Source organism: Nicotiana tomentosiformis, chromosome 1 (assembly GCF_000390325.3).
Source record: "Nicotiana tomentosiformis chromosome 1, ASM39032v3, whole genome shotgun sequence".
Taxonomy (NCBI): Eukaryota; Viridiplantae; Streptophyta; class Magnoliopsida; order Solanales; family Solanaceae; genus Nicotiana; species Nicotiana tomentosiformis.
In genome coordinates this window covers 59,306,527-59,320,056 of record NC_090812.1, presented here as the reverse complement: position 1 = coordinate 59,320,056, position 13,530 = coordinate 59,306,527, and the positions used below count along the sequence as shown (strand labels likewise).

The following is a 13,530-nucleotide window of genomic DNA, read 5'->3' as shown; positions in this document are numbered from 1 at the left end:
GTCAGCTGAAGAACTTCCAATACCAACAGGAGAATTATCAACAAAGTTTTCAGCAGCTTCTCGCATATCCTACATTAAAGTAATCACCAACCTATCAACATTGAGTACACTGCTTGAAATCTATGCACGTGGAAGCAAATGTAAATTCTTTTTCTTCCCCTCAAATCAAAGTATCATATAAAGGGCATTAGGAGAGCGTCCGAAGAGGGACACATCAGAAAGCCATGCAAGGATCAAAGCATCCAATACCTCAAGCCAGGTGTTCTATACATTGATGAATTCTACTTTACAAATGTACCCAAAAGAAAAAACTATGATCTTCCAAATACAGACAAAAACAAAAAGGGTATGCACATAATGTGACTAAGCTACAAAAACAGACAAAAACAATCACCGTAAATTAACTCCTTATCCACCCAAAAGTAGAACACTAAAAATTGTAAGGTCCTTATCTACCCACATTAATCTTCCGAGATGGGAATCCTCATTCAGACAACTCAGCCCTTTTAGGGGCAGCAAGGAGGGATCCGTGCGATCACAACATCACTTAAGCCATTAAGTCAAGGATTAACATAATAGAAATAACAATTTCATAGCCATCAGTATAAACAAAAGAGACTTCAAATATGACAACCAGCCACAGTTGCACACAAAAAAAAGAGGAAGAGAGACATGCCAGTGGGCAAACATTTTCAAATGCCAAAGTTTCCATTTCAGTTGAAACAACTACAAACTATAAAGCTGGGGTAAAAATTGATGGATGAATACATAAAGGAGTTCAAAGAAATTTGTGAGTCTTATGGCTATACACAAACACAGTTGGATGAAGACAGCAAACTTATTGACTTTGCTAGGGGACTTGGAAGTAAGTCTAAAATGCTTAGGACTGTAACGTTGGGGAAACCACATTATCCTTTAAATGTGTTTTCCAACTCACCAACACTCTCATCACTGGACCTCAAAGGAAGGATGACAATAAACAGAAAAACGGGAGGAATAGTCATCCATACGATTAACTCTGGGCACTAGGAGAGAGATAGTCATCCATGCAGTTGACTCTAGGCTTAGGCACTTGTAATTAATATAGTTCCAAGAAAACTGCATGCTAAACGCTGTTTCTCCGCTTGATCCCTATATAATAATTATGTCTTGATACTACTTAATTAGAGTAATAAATAAAAATTACCTCTTGATACTGCTTCTGGTCAGAACTCTCAGGTGCAACAGTAGGTAGCTTGATATCAGGAGTTCTCTACATCACAAAGGAAAAATCAGAACTACAAAATTGAGCAACAGATTACAGCCTACCAAATCCTTGACAAATAAGAGGTAACAGTATAGGCTTTTAGGATTTATATGTAAATATTGCTGTGCCAGAAATTTTTGGATCACATAGAAAAGCCTTAATTTGGAAATTTATGAAAAGATTTGGGAAAAGAATAACTTAGTAATTAAGAGAAAGATTCAACGTAGGAGTCTTCATCTCAAGAGAATTACACTACATGCTTGTTATTTAATTTCTTTTTTGTACCCTTTTAAGTGGGGTGGGGTGGGGAGGGGGGGCACTCCCGTGTTGATACTTCATGAAGCAGCATGGTCCAATGAGTATTAATCCTCAAATAGTCTACCACTGACAGTGTACATTAAACTGGTCCTGTAAGAGGGAAGTGTTACTTGTTCTCAATTTACTTACTGGCTCACTTTTGTCAAAGGGTACATGTCTCCCTCCCTTTGTAATATCTCTTAACATACCCTTCAAATGGACAAAAACAAAAGTTGAATAGCAAAATAAGTAACAAGAGCAAATAGATGGATAATACAATTGAAAAATAAATAAAAGAATCATCAAATTTAAGCATGCATTTATCCTGAGCATCTTGAAAGATAAACACACAATTCAATATTTGAAACATATCCAAGAATAAACAATCAACAGAAACCATGTAATGACATGCCTGGTTCGCGATCCATTATTTTCAAAGCAATAACACTAAGTAAGCCTTTATTGTTTTTGCCACAAGACTAAAATGGCAGTGCAAGTAAAGATCAACCAAAGGTCTAAGTCATTAGGTCTACTCTTAACCCAAGAATCTGGTTATCATTGATGTCGATTATTTCCTTGAGAAACTTAGACAGGAAATTAACGTAATTGCCTGACAGGCAGTTGAATCAGTAATTCATGATCATAAACTGAATGTCAGCAGACTAAAATGTAAAAGATAATTACTACAAACAAAGTTAACCTCTGTGATTAAAAGAGGAAAGCATAAGAAATGTGTGTTTGAGAAATCTTTTTTTTTTTTTGTGAGGGGAGGGGCAGAAAGAACAAGCAGATCAACTGTGCAATACCTTGTTCGCCCACATAAGCCCACAGGCATTGCAGAGGGTTCTAGGGCCTGATGGGCCCCGCCGCATTGCAGGTGTCTCACTTTCACTAATACCACAATGTTGACATCTTCTTAGTCTGTAAGTTCAAAGGGTAGTAAATGCAGATTAGAAGAAAAAAAGAAGAGGCAAAATCCCAACCCAGTGACATAATGAGACTGCAGGAAAAGTGAGCCGAATATGAATGCAGAATCTTAAATCAGCAGTGACATAAAGAGACAGCAGGACAAGTAAGCAGAATATGAAGGCAGAATCTTAGATCAGAGTGCCACAGCTTTGTTACTTCTGAATGAAAGCCCTCATTTCGTGCAACAACAGCCATTCTTACACCAAAATCAGATGTGGAAGAAATCAGTCTCAAGGCCCTCAAAATACAAGAACACAAAGCATAGCCTAAAATAGACAAATAATAGAGCAACTGAATCTTGACAGAGATGCTGCTGGTATAAGCTGTCAGAATTAAGGAACAAGATCCATACTCACGTAGGTTCATGATGAGGAATGCTGTCACCAGAATCAATATTGCCAGCATACGTCTTTTCACCATCTTTTAAAGAGGCAAATTGCCCGTTTTTACGATGCATCCTATAAACAGAGCAACTAAAACAGTTAAAAGAATACTTGCATAATGAACCTCATTACGAAATCTATGAATGAAAATAGTTTTCAATGAATCCAATCAAGTATCTAAAAAGGTTTTAGCAGCTAAAAAACACTTTTTAAGAAATATATTTACTTCATTGTACCATTATACAGCTCAGTACTTTTTGATCAGTCTACTTCAAACATGTATTTTCCATTTTCATTTATACTAATATACTTCAAATATTTGGGCAACACAAGTTAAAGTGGTCCCTAAAAAGAATTTGTGAATTATCACATTAACTGAAACCAATCAAGGTGACAAGAAGAAAAATGCTCCTCAATGATTCTGTTAATATATTAATCACTAAAAGGAGTGAAGGAAAAAATAAAAGGTCACAAACTTCACCTCACCTCTGTGCAACTTCTTTCCGACAAGTGTAACGGACTTTTTTCTCAAAGCATCTCTCTTTTCTCTTCTCACGGAATCTAATCAGAGATGCGATTCTCCGAGAAATATTTGGCCTGATGGGGGCATCATTATCAACACTCTACAACACAACCCAAAAATTAGTAAACATTGACAGCCTCAGTACGCTTTGGTTGAATCACACTTAAATGGAAAACAAGCTCTAACTAAACTAAAAAAAATGCACCTTCGTAGTTTGCAATGCAAGAGAATGTGAGCTAGGTACATAACTAGCCATATCAGACCCTCCTAAAAATAGCAGTATCGCTTGCACCTATGAAAGTTCATATTCACAAAAGTCATTAAACATTTCCTGAATTCAATTGTCATCACATAGGCCAGTGAAGTGCAAAGGGGGTTCAAAAATTGCTTTTAAGTCACAGGTTCAAATCCCAATTGCAACATCCCTTGTATAAATTGCTGGCACCGCTAATGACATAGGCAAACACAAATCGACTTGTACATGCTTCGATTATAAATTAAGTTTAAAACATTATGCAATTACAACCAATTGATCATGATATTAACAATGAACCTTATCAGGAGTAACAGCAGGGAATACATAGAGTTGGCCTTCGAAAGAAATAGTAAGCTCACTAGTCCTCCGCGAGGGCATAGGCATAGCCGCTAAAACTCTGCCGTCGCTATCTACTACAGGGCTAGCAGCAAGAGGCGGCATAGAGGAGCACACCTGTTGCAATTCTTCAGTACCGCTACTCTCACAGCCACCGCTGATATCATCAGCATCAAATCCTCCACCTCCATATTCATCCACTCGAATTGCTACATTCATATACTCCTCATCAAACCCTATTGCCCTCGAATTTGCCGCTTCCATTTTTATTTACTTCTGCATATGAAAAACCCTAACCCTAATTAAATATGTATCTATAGAGAGATTCTGATAATGGAAGAAAATCAATTTTTTATCAGAAAAAGTTGATTAGAATTGCAGATTAAGGGAAGAATCTTCAACTGGAGAAATAGTACGTAGTAATTTTTTTTTTTTTTTTTTTTATAGCTAAAAATGGATAGGAATTAAGGAGGGAGGGACTTTACAAAAATTGTTTGTAAGGGAGTGTGATGGTGTCACGTGAGGTCCTTGATTAGCGTGTTACACTATTTGTTACACTGCGTTCACTTTTTGTCCCACAGCATTTATTTTCCAAAGAGGGAAGAATTAAGGCTAATAAAGAATAAAAACTCTTAGCACTACTTAAAATGGAATCTGTTCCTTGACAGACATGAAAGAGAATCTTGATTTAAGAATTTTAGGAGTATGTAGTATTCCCTCCTTACCAATTTATCTGCATTTTTCTAACTTTTTAGAATCAATTTGACTAATCTTTGAAATTAATTAAATTATTATTTTAAAATTAAAATTTGAATATTCTAAAATTATACAAAAAGTATTATAAATCGTAATTTTTTTCATGTCAATATAATAAAAATACATATTTTAAAATATTAATCAAAGTTCATATAATTAGAATGTCACAAATAAAATATTATTTTACAACAGATGCTTTAATCAGAGTATTTCAAGTATAAAAATTCAAAAGAGAAATAATAACCAAACAAAATAACTAGCATGTCGTTAGGTCTTACTATTTCTTTTTGAACTACAGAAAGGTCAAGGGGTTTAATTGAATGGAATAGAAGCCTTTCAATCACTTTTGTTTTCTCTATTAAATACAAAGCAAATCGTACTAAAACAATGACAAAATTTAGAAAATAGAAAATTTTAGAAGAAAACAGAACTAGGGATTTGAGAAATGTTCAACTATCTTTTAAATATAGAAAGATGATAAAGAAACAGCTCTAAAAGAGGAGGGAAATTGGTAAATAGCAAATTGAAGCAAACAATGTTTATACACCAAGGAGTCGATAATTGAATTGCGTGGACTTGGAATAATGTGATCTACTATATTTTACGCCCGTAGAGTAGTTATATAAGAAAACTCTGATATTTGCGAAGAGGAAAACACTAGTAATATTTACACTTCCATTTTTTATTTTGATTCCCTACGAATGTGTAATTTTGGCATCAATAACTCATAATTCTCTCCACTAATGAATGATTTTTGTAGATCATCAACTCGTCGAACCAAAGAGGAGAACGAAAAGTCCGTCAGAAGCAGATTTGCCCAACTAGGACGCAATGAAGTTCAAATTATGTTAAAATTTTAAGGAAACAAAACTGAAGTAAAAGCAGATTAAAGTAAGCCCAGATCTTTCTTACTGAGGTTTCTCGATTCGTGATACATATTCCAGATTTAAATTACAGTTGAACACCAGGATAAAACACTAAAACTCTGAGAAACAATGTTGGATGCCTAAGAGTACAATATTTTACTATATACAATCTAATTTTGGCAGATAGTACAACAGATGAATCTCAATTATCCATCTCACTTAAAGAAGGATTCTCCATCACCGTTCAGCAGTCACCATTGTGTTGTCACCGTCTGGAGTGATGATAGCAGCAGCAGCCATGGCGTCCGAGCCATTAGGTTCACCGTTGCTCTAGCGGAGAGAATTTTACAACACACATTGAGCTTTAGTAAATAAACTAAACATGCAATCTTTTCTTTTTGATAAGTTCTACAAGTCAATTATCATAGACTGAAAGGATTTATTTTAAAAAGAAGTGGAGATAATGTACCTGTTCACCAGATTTCGCAGTTTGATCCTGAGCTCCAGGAGTTGGAACTTTAGAAAGATCTCTTAAAATTCCCTGCAGAGATGAATAGAAGGGGAGTAAAGCAGCCTTCCCACTCATCAAAACCATTTAACGAATTCCAAATGATGGAAATGACTGTTTAACGACGAGATTGAAAATTTTCTTTTAACTTGACAAAGAAGGTGAAGAGCAATGTGATGTGAAAAGCAAAAAGAATCGTGTTTCATCAACTCTATCAGATATCAATGTAAAAAAGACATGCTGTGGCTACTAATTCATCCCATATCAGGATAAACAATACCAGAAGACCAAATGGCGAGCTGACAGAGGGTTATATTGAAGAAAATATCCAAAAGGTAGTAGTTCTTACGTTTCAAATGACAAAAGAAGAATAAAAGAAGACAAGAGTTGGGATAAAAATTCCATTGCTCAGATAGACGTCATTTATTCAACTATTGTAAGTAGGAGTTCAAACAAAAATGAATATGGTAGAGCAATAATTCCAAAATACCTGTAAAATAATAATTAATATCACTCATTAACTCAGATGAAAATAATCTCCTGGAGCTTGAGTTGTAATATAACTTAATTTACACCTTCTAACACAAAAGTAAAGGTCACATTTGAGCTCCTTTTTTTTTTTTTAATTTGATAAGGTAGGTAAACATATTTGAGCTCTTTTTTACAAATAGTAAGGAATTTGCTTACTTATTTCAATCTTTTTAAAGGGTTAACATTAAGGTTTGTGTTATTATCTTATGTTAGAGTGTACCGGCGCACTATTTTCAAACATTGACTAAGAAATGATTTATTTCATTGAAAGTAAAAGCTGATAATGATGTAGAACTGGCCAAGTATGTATCATGTTAATTATGAAGTTAATCATCCAAAACAACAGCTTAATGGGATCTTGATGACAAAAAAGGCAATAGGTTTCTTTTATCCTGCACACGACGGACAGGAGAAGCAAAATACTGCAATGGGAAAAGAATCATATTCAATTGCCAACACGGAAAGAAAAACTGTATGCACAACAAGATAGAAAGGTTATTGTTTCTTTTTTACAAAGCTACTAGGAAACATAAATGCAAGACAAGGTGCTTAATGTCCTTGAGGTATTGATACAAGCCATGGTCAGAAACTAAAGATTGTTTTCCAAAAAATAAAAACTCTAAGAGCGTTAAAAACTCAATACTAATTTGGAAAGAAAAAAAAAGAACATTAACAGCAGGCTACTTAAAAGAGAGAATATGGACTTTGCCTCTTTTAAATCGTGAATCTCTTCGTAAGGAAAGCTATATAAAAAGCAGTTCTAAAAGCAGAGGATTTGAGAGAAAGAGAGATAATCTATATCACTAGGCGCTCATGCGCAAGAAGGCAGGAGATCATGCCAACCATTTGCTGCTATACTATACGGTTTGTACACAGGTTACGGTGTTTACTGTTTACTGAGAAATATACTCTGACTTAAGCAGGTGTTGCAGGGATAGATAAGAACATGCTATTAGTGTGAAAGTTTTGGGGGGGAAAGCTTAAAAATGGATCAGGGGATGTGACTCTGTTGGCTCTCATGTGGACAATATTGAGCAAAAATAATTTCGTTTCAATTGAAGGAGATAAAAAAGCATTTTTGAACACTTAAGCAGAATATTTTTTCCCCTTAACCATTGAAGCACACATGATATCCTAGTCATCAATGGATGCTCTTTGTGCAGAACCATATATTTGATCATGGAGCAAAACATTAAGAGGCATTTTTTAAAAAGGAACATCAAGGGGCATTTATGTCTACTAATATCCAAATAAAAACCATAGAAATGGGCACAATTTTCAACTCAATACTAACCTTATTGGCCCACTTGAGTCCACATGCATTACAAAGAGACCTTGGCCCAGCTGGTCCACGACGCATCATAGGAGTGGATTTCGAACTAATACCGCAATGTCTGCATCTGTTGAGATATGGAAAGAGAAACATCTTAGAATGATGTCAACTGTATATAATGTGATCAGTAATCTCTGAACTCTGACACTATCTAAAGTTCAATCCTCTTATGTAAAATGAACCAGAGAAATTTACATCAAATTCAATGACCAAACACAGAATAAACTACAGACAAAGGAGGTATAGCCTAGTGGTAAGGCCCTCCACCTCCAACCATGAAGTCAGTGTGTTCAAGTCACTAAGGGAACAAATGTGGGAAATGCCACTGTTTGCTCCTAGGTAGGGGGAATTTGTGGGGACGGGAAACATATTATATGTTGAAAAAGGAAAAGCAACTACTACAGAACTACAGAAGTTGGACACTCACGATGTTTCCTGCTCTTCTTGACCAGAGCCTTCATTCCAATCTGCAGATGAAGAACCTGCTTCGTCAGATATTGACTTTGAAGATGTAAACTGACCCTTCTTGCGCTGCATCCTGAAAATATAACACATATCAGACGAGAAAATTGAACATGAACCAAGAAAAAGACTGACTTAAACCGTAATCATTTTGTAGGAACTTCAAATAACAAGCCTGATCAAAATATAGACAAGGACCGAAATTTACAACTTAGAAAAACATAACAGGACCCAATATTCCCTCCCTCTAGAGACTAGAAGTATGGAGCAAGAAGAGAAAACACAAAATAAATGACATTGACTAGAAAGAACCAACATAACATCTAAGGATACCTGCACAACTTGCATAGTCAGATGTTACTAGAGACATCATCCTTTAGCAATAGTCATTTCGCTTGAATGGGTTGGAAGCAGTTTTCTAAAATTAAAATATGCCCCAGTTGAAGATTGATGCATGGTCACATGAGAGAAGAGCTAGTAGAATATCCATTCTTCTACCGGCCTAGTTGAGAACCATGAGGTCTTAGGTTCAAAACCCAGCGGAGACAAAAAAACTAGGTGATTTCTTCACATCTGCTTAAATCTGGTAGGCAAAATAACCTCTTATTTGTACAGGTAGGAGATAGCAGGTACCCGGTGGTATAGTCGAGGTGCACACAAATTGGCATGGAAACCACCGTAATTTAAAATAAAATAAAAAGAATATCCATTTAATTCGATACCCTACATTTTATAAGATCTAGCTCAATAAATCAACACTTCAGGCACTAAGTGGAGAAGTGTCACGAAACATAAAGCACTGCCTAAGATATATTAGATTCTAAGATGCCATCAGGCTCTTTCCAAGTTGCAGAGAACAATAAGGCCACTAAAAACACATCTTGGTGCTCTATTACATAATGTGATCTTCATTATTCATGCCAAAATTTATGCCAAAGGGGTAATGCTTGAAAATTGAGAAACCCCGAGGGCCAATGGCGCACGGCTTGAAATTCGGCTTGTGAAGCCCACTACTATAGTGCAAGTTGTACCACATGCTCCAAAGTCAGCAAGATTGTGGAGGTTTGCATCGATGGAATATAAGTCTTGCTTCATAGGAGGTTAGGTTTCATCATTTTAAGACTATTACACCACCCTCCCCACTTACAAGACAAAGTTTTCACCACAATTATCCCATTATATTTCTAATGTCAACCCATTGCTCTACAATTTTCCTTAACTGTTGTAGCTAACTTTTTCTTCTGCACAAACCTAAGGGAAAAAGTAAGTGGGGATTCCGTCCCATAGCAACTGTTCCCAGCAGTCCCAGCATTACAAAATGTCATATTCACATTCAAACAATGCCTTAGGTATGAAAGAAGTGTGTGCATCTCAGGTGCACTCTACCATAAAAATCTACTTTTTTCCCTTTAATAAGTGAGCCTGCCCATAGTTTTATTAACATTTTCAGTCATGACACTCTCACTCTGCTCTTTTTTATTTTATAAAGTAAGATTTTATTGATGCACAGTACTAAGGTAGTACTATAGAAAATTACAAAATGTTGGACTTGTTTTCCATTACAGACTCATAGATTCAATAAGTCCAGCAGGTCAGCCCAGTTGAATACAATGTTTCCTTTCAGCCAACAGGACAAGTTTGGAATACATTTGAACTTGACCAAGGACAAATGCTTTTTTTTGTCTTCAAAACACCTCCTACTCCTTTCCAGCCAAACGATCAAGCAATGCATAAAGGGATAGTCATCCAAAATTTCTTTCTTCCCTTGTCAGTATCCAGAGATCCCCAATAGCAGAATAAAGTTATGAGTTCTGAGGCAGTATCCACCATATTTAAATATATTAAGAAACAACGACCAAATCTGCCCTGCGAAGTAGCAACATAGAAAAATATGCTCCACTGCTTCAGCTCCTCCTTACATAGAAAACATCTGCTGAAGAGCTTAATCCACTCTTGTGTAGATTCTCATGGGTTAAACAAGCTCTATGTGGTACCAGCCAACCAAAACAAGCTACCTTGGTAGGAACCATAGATTTCCATATCATCTTCCAAGGCCATCGAGCATCATGAAACAGATTGCAAGCCTCCTGGGGGTGGGGGTGGGGGGTTTGGGGGAGGGGGTTAGAAATGTTACCAAATTGAAAGTGGGGAATGGACAGAAGATTAAGCTATGGGAAGATGTTTGGCTTGAGGAGGGGATGCTTTGTCCCAAACCTATTTACACTGGTACTGGTGCCAGATGTTACTAATGGTGATTGCTTTAAGGAAGATGGTTGGAACTTTCATTTCAGATGGAATTTATGTGACTGGGAAATGGTAGAAGATGCAGAAATTTATACAGAAGATGCAGTCTGTCGTATTGGAGAGGAACAAGGAAGATGTTATTCAATGGACAATTTGCAATGAGGGGTTTACTCTGTTAGAACCTTTCATAGAGTACTGCAGAAACAAATGGAGGATTATGATACTTCACTCCGCGCTTTCCGAGACACGCACATTGGCCATGTCAAGTAGCAGTACGTTGCATGTTCTCATAGTTTTACTCTTCTACTACTCTTCTACTAGATAGCATTTTCTCACATTTTAGTGCATATATTATGGTTATCAACCAGCTGGATATCCACAAGGTCCTATTATGATTCATGTAGTTTTTGCATATGGGAAGTCCATTTCACACAAAAGAACTGAAAACAGGTAGCAACAATTTCAAGGCCAGCCAACTCTATACGCAACTTGCTCCTCCATCTTAAAGATCCAGCGGTGAATGCATTTATATCACAGCACTACCAACAAGCAATAAAAAGAACTTACAATGATTAGGTAAAACAAGCAAGAGCTCACAGAGAAGAGATGAAGATATGCCTTAGCAAGGAGAAAGCTATCACTATCTGAAAACTTGATATGCATATATGACCATGTTGTGTTTAGGCCCATGTAGCTCAGTTCCAATTAAGAATGTTTTTGGCATCCAATATCCACTGTGCTGGCATCTAAAGCCAGAAGCAACGAATGTACAACACTCAACAAATGTCTTTCTTACTCATGGTCAAAAAAAGTTAGAAGGTCAAGGTGAATTAGTCATATAATGGTTAGCACAGAGGATTGGTGATTACAAATGGTACATCAATCGCGACACACTTCCAATTTGCATTTTATCTCCAGTCTCCACCAGTTCTAATGGTTCAAATTCAATCAGGCAAAGAAGACGAGATCATGCATGAAAAATTGCAGCTCTATTACCTCATCGCAACTTCCTTCCGTACAGTATAACGGATCTTTTTATCGAAACACCGTTCTTTCCTCTTTTCCCTAAAACGATTCAAAGAAGCAGCTCTTTGTGGTTGATTCAATCTTCCAGGAAAGTCAGCTGAAGCCTGTGGATATTGGGGCGGAAGAGCAATAACAGATTAAAACCCAGCAGAATGGTAAAAGAATGTATGCCGGAGATAAAGATGAATACCCTCTGACTTTGGGCTGCCACACTAACAGTAGGGATTCCAGCAGGGACTTCATATCCCCCCAACAACAACAGCACCGCCTGAACCTGAAACTCAATAAACACAAAAAATAAAAATAAAAAAATTGCCCCAATTAAAATGATTGTAAATATCAACTTAAACCCACTAAAGAGGAATTAAACTCCACTACCAGATGCATATAATAAAATCGTGCCAATGAGAATCATTCCTGCTCCTAGAAGAACAAAAAGACCAGCATGGGTTCTTTGCTTCAAAAGCTAACCAATATCAACCAATTCACCATTCACATACCACCTAATCTCAGAAACGACCAATTCCCGAGCCTTGAATCACCTCAACTCCAAAAGTCAAGTGAAAGTGAGGCAAGAACTTTCTGCCAAATACACAACTACCCTCAATTCAAAAATTGAAAACTTTTCCCCTAATTTACTCAATCTACCCAGAAGCAATGAACATGTAGACAACACACTACACTAAGACAAGCAAGATTCCAAGTAATGCACAAACAATTTCAAAAGAAGAAGATATGGTCAAAGTAAAAGAAGCACTCTTTCAGCTAAACTCATAAAGAACACACTACACAAATAAAGGGCAAACCTTTATAATAAGAACAAGAAAGTAAAAGAAGGACCTTTTCCGGAGAAACAGCATCGAAAACATAAACTTCGCCTTGAAACGACAGCGTAAGCTGATCGGAGGCTCCACTACCAGCAGCAACAGCAGTTTGAACTATTTCGGTATTAGGGGGACAATACAACGCGTTATGTGAAACGCCTTCCACACCATTCATCTCCATGGACTCCCCGCCGTTGTGAAGCGCGTGAGAATGACTATGAGACTGGTGGTGATGGTCGTAGCGGATGTTAGGGTTGTTATCCATAGACTCTCTTCCTCCATCAGCACCGCCGCCGCCACCTTCAGTTCCAGCGGCGACGTCGTCATCGTCGTCGTCGTCGATCTGAGTTTGCTGGTGGTGAAGTGCAGCGTTAATTGTCTCCCGTCCGTACATGTTAGCTCTGCGATTTGTTTCTGCCATTTCTGACGTCCTTTTATTTGTTTTTTCTAAAATAACAATACTAGTACTACTCCTACAATATTACCCCGCGAGCACTGCCAGCTATGAACCAACAAATCTAGGCTCCATAAACTTGAACCATATCCAAATAAACCCGAATCCTTATGCCCCAAAGACAGGGGTCCGACATAATTTTAACGGAAAATGGTCAAATATAATTATGTATTGTCTGAAAATATTTAAATATATCACTCGTTATATTTTGAATCCAAATATACTCGTATCGTTATATTATTGATTTAAATATACTCATATTCCATTAAGTTTGTCCAAAGTTGACATCCAATCTTACGTGAAACTGACATTTGATAAGGTGGATGTCACATGGCTTTACGCCTCAGCGCCCCTAACCCATTTTACCCCTCTCTTTTATTTTTTTTTCACCACTAAAAATTTTTTCCCCTCCATCACTATTGACACTATTACTGCTACTATAAAAAATATTGTATTTTAAATTTTAGTTTTTTATACATAGATTAGGGACGATGAAGTGACATGTCATGTGGCATT

General features: G+C 36.7%; 2 protein-coding genes across 7 annotated transcripts in view; both read right to left on the bottom strand.

The window, feature by feature from the left end:
• The window catches only part of LOC104103205 (GATA transcription factor 19-like), a 5,092-nt gene extending 607 nt beyond the window's left edge, over positions 1-4,485 (bottom strand). Inside the window, exons 1-8 of one of the 6 annotated variants that reach the window (XM_009611092.3) lie at positions 4,128-4,483; positions 3,624-3,710; positions 3,382-3,518; positions 2,869-2,970; positions 2,350-2,464; positions 1,694-1,753; positions 1,187-1,252; positions 1-69 (exon numbers count right to left, since the gene is read on the bottom strand). The exon at positions 1-69 is cut by the window's left edge and continues 12 nt beyond it. In XM_009611092.3, coding sequence (XP_009609387.1) covers positions 1-69; positions 1,187-1,252; positions 1,694-1,753; positions 2,350-2,464; positions 2,869-2,970; positions 3,382-3,518; positions 3,624-3,710; positions 4,128-4,274 — 783 coding nt within the window. In that variant the 5' untranslated portion in view covers positions 4,275-4,483. Of the gene's footprint in view, positions 70-1,186; positions 1,253-1,693; positions 1,754-2,349; positions 2,465-2,868; positions 2,971-3,381; positions 3,519-3,623; positions 3,711-3,971 lie in introns of all 6 variants that reach the window. The other 5 variants (XM_009611089.4, XM_009611090.4, XM_070183733.1 and 2 more) reach the window with 5 other exon arrangements.
• A 1,167-nt stretch (positions 4,486-5,652) lies between these two features.
• Positions 5,653-13,054, bottom strand: LOC104103206 (GATA transcription factor 28-like). The gene is made up of 7 exons (XM_009611094.3): positions 12,577-13,054; positions 11,927-12,010; positions 11,707-11,840; positions 8,432-8,542; positions 7,966-8,071; positions 6,102-6,173; positions 5,653-5,962 (listed from the first exon to the last, which is right to left on the bottom strand). Exons 1-7 carry the CDS (start codon positions 12,979-12,981, stop codon positions 5,870-5,872), a joined length of 1,005 nt encoding a protein of 334 aa, XP_009609389.1. The 5' UTR covers positions 12,982-13,054; the 3' UTR covers positions 5,653-5,869.
• Between the last annotated feature and the right edge of the window lie 476 nt (positions 13,055-13,530).

What these genes read in the sequence shown, in the direction of transcription:
- LOC104103206 (XM_009611094.3), bottom strand. Translation starts at nt 12,981, where the DNA reads ATGGCAGAAACAAATCGCAGAGCTAACATGTACGGACGGGAGACAATT. An exon ending in TGGCAGCCCAAAGTCAGAGG is followed by an intron (nt 11,841 to 11,926) that starts GTATTCATCTTT and finishes CAATATCCACAG; the next exon opens with GCTTCAGCTGACTTTCCTGG. An exon ending in GACTCAAGTGGGCCAATAAG is followed by an intron (nt 6,174 to 7,965) that starts GTTAGTATTGAG and finishes TCATCTCTGCAG; the next exon opens with GGAATTTTAAGAGATCTTTC.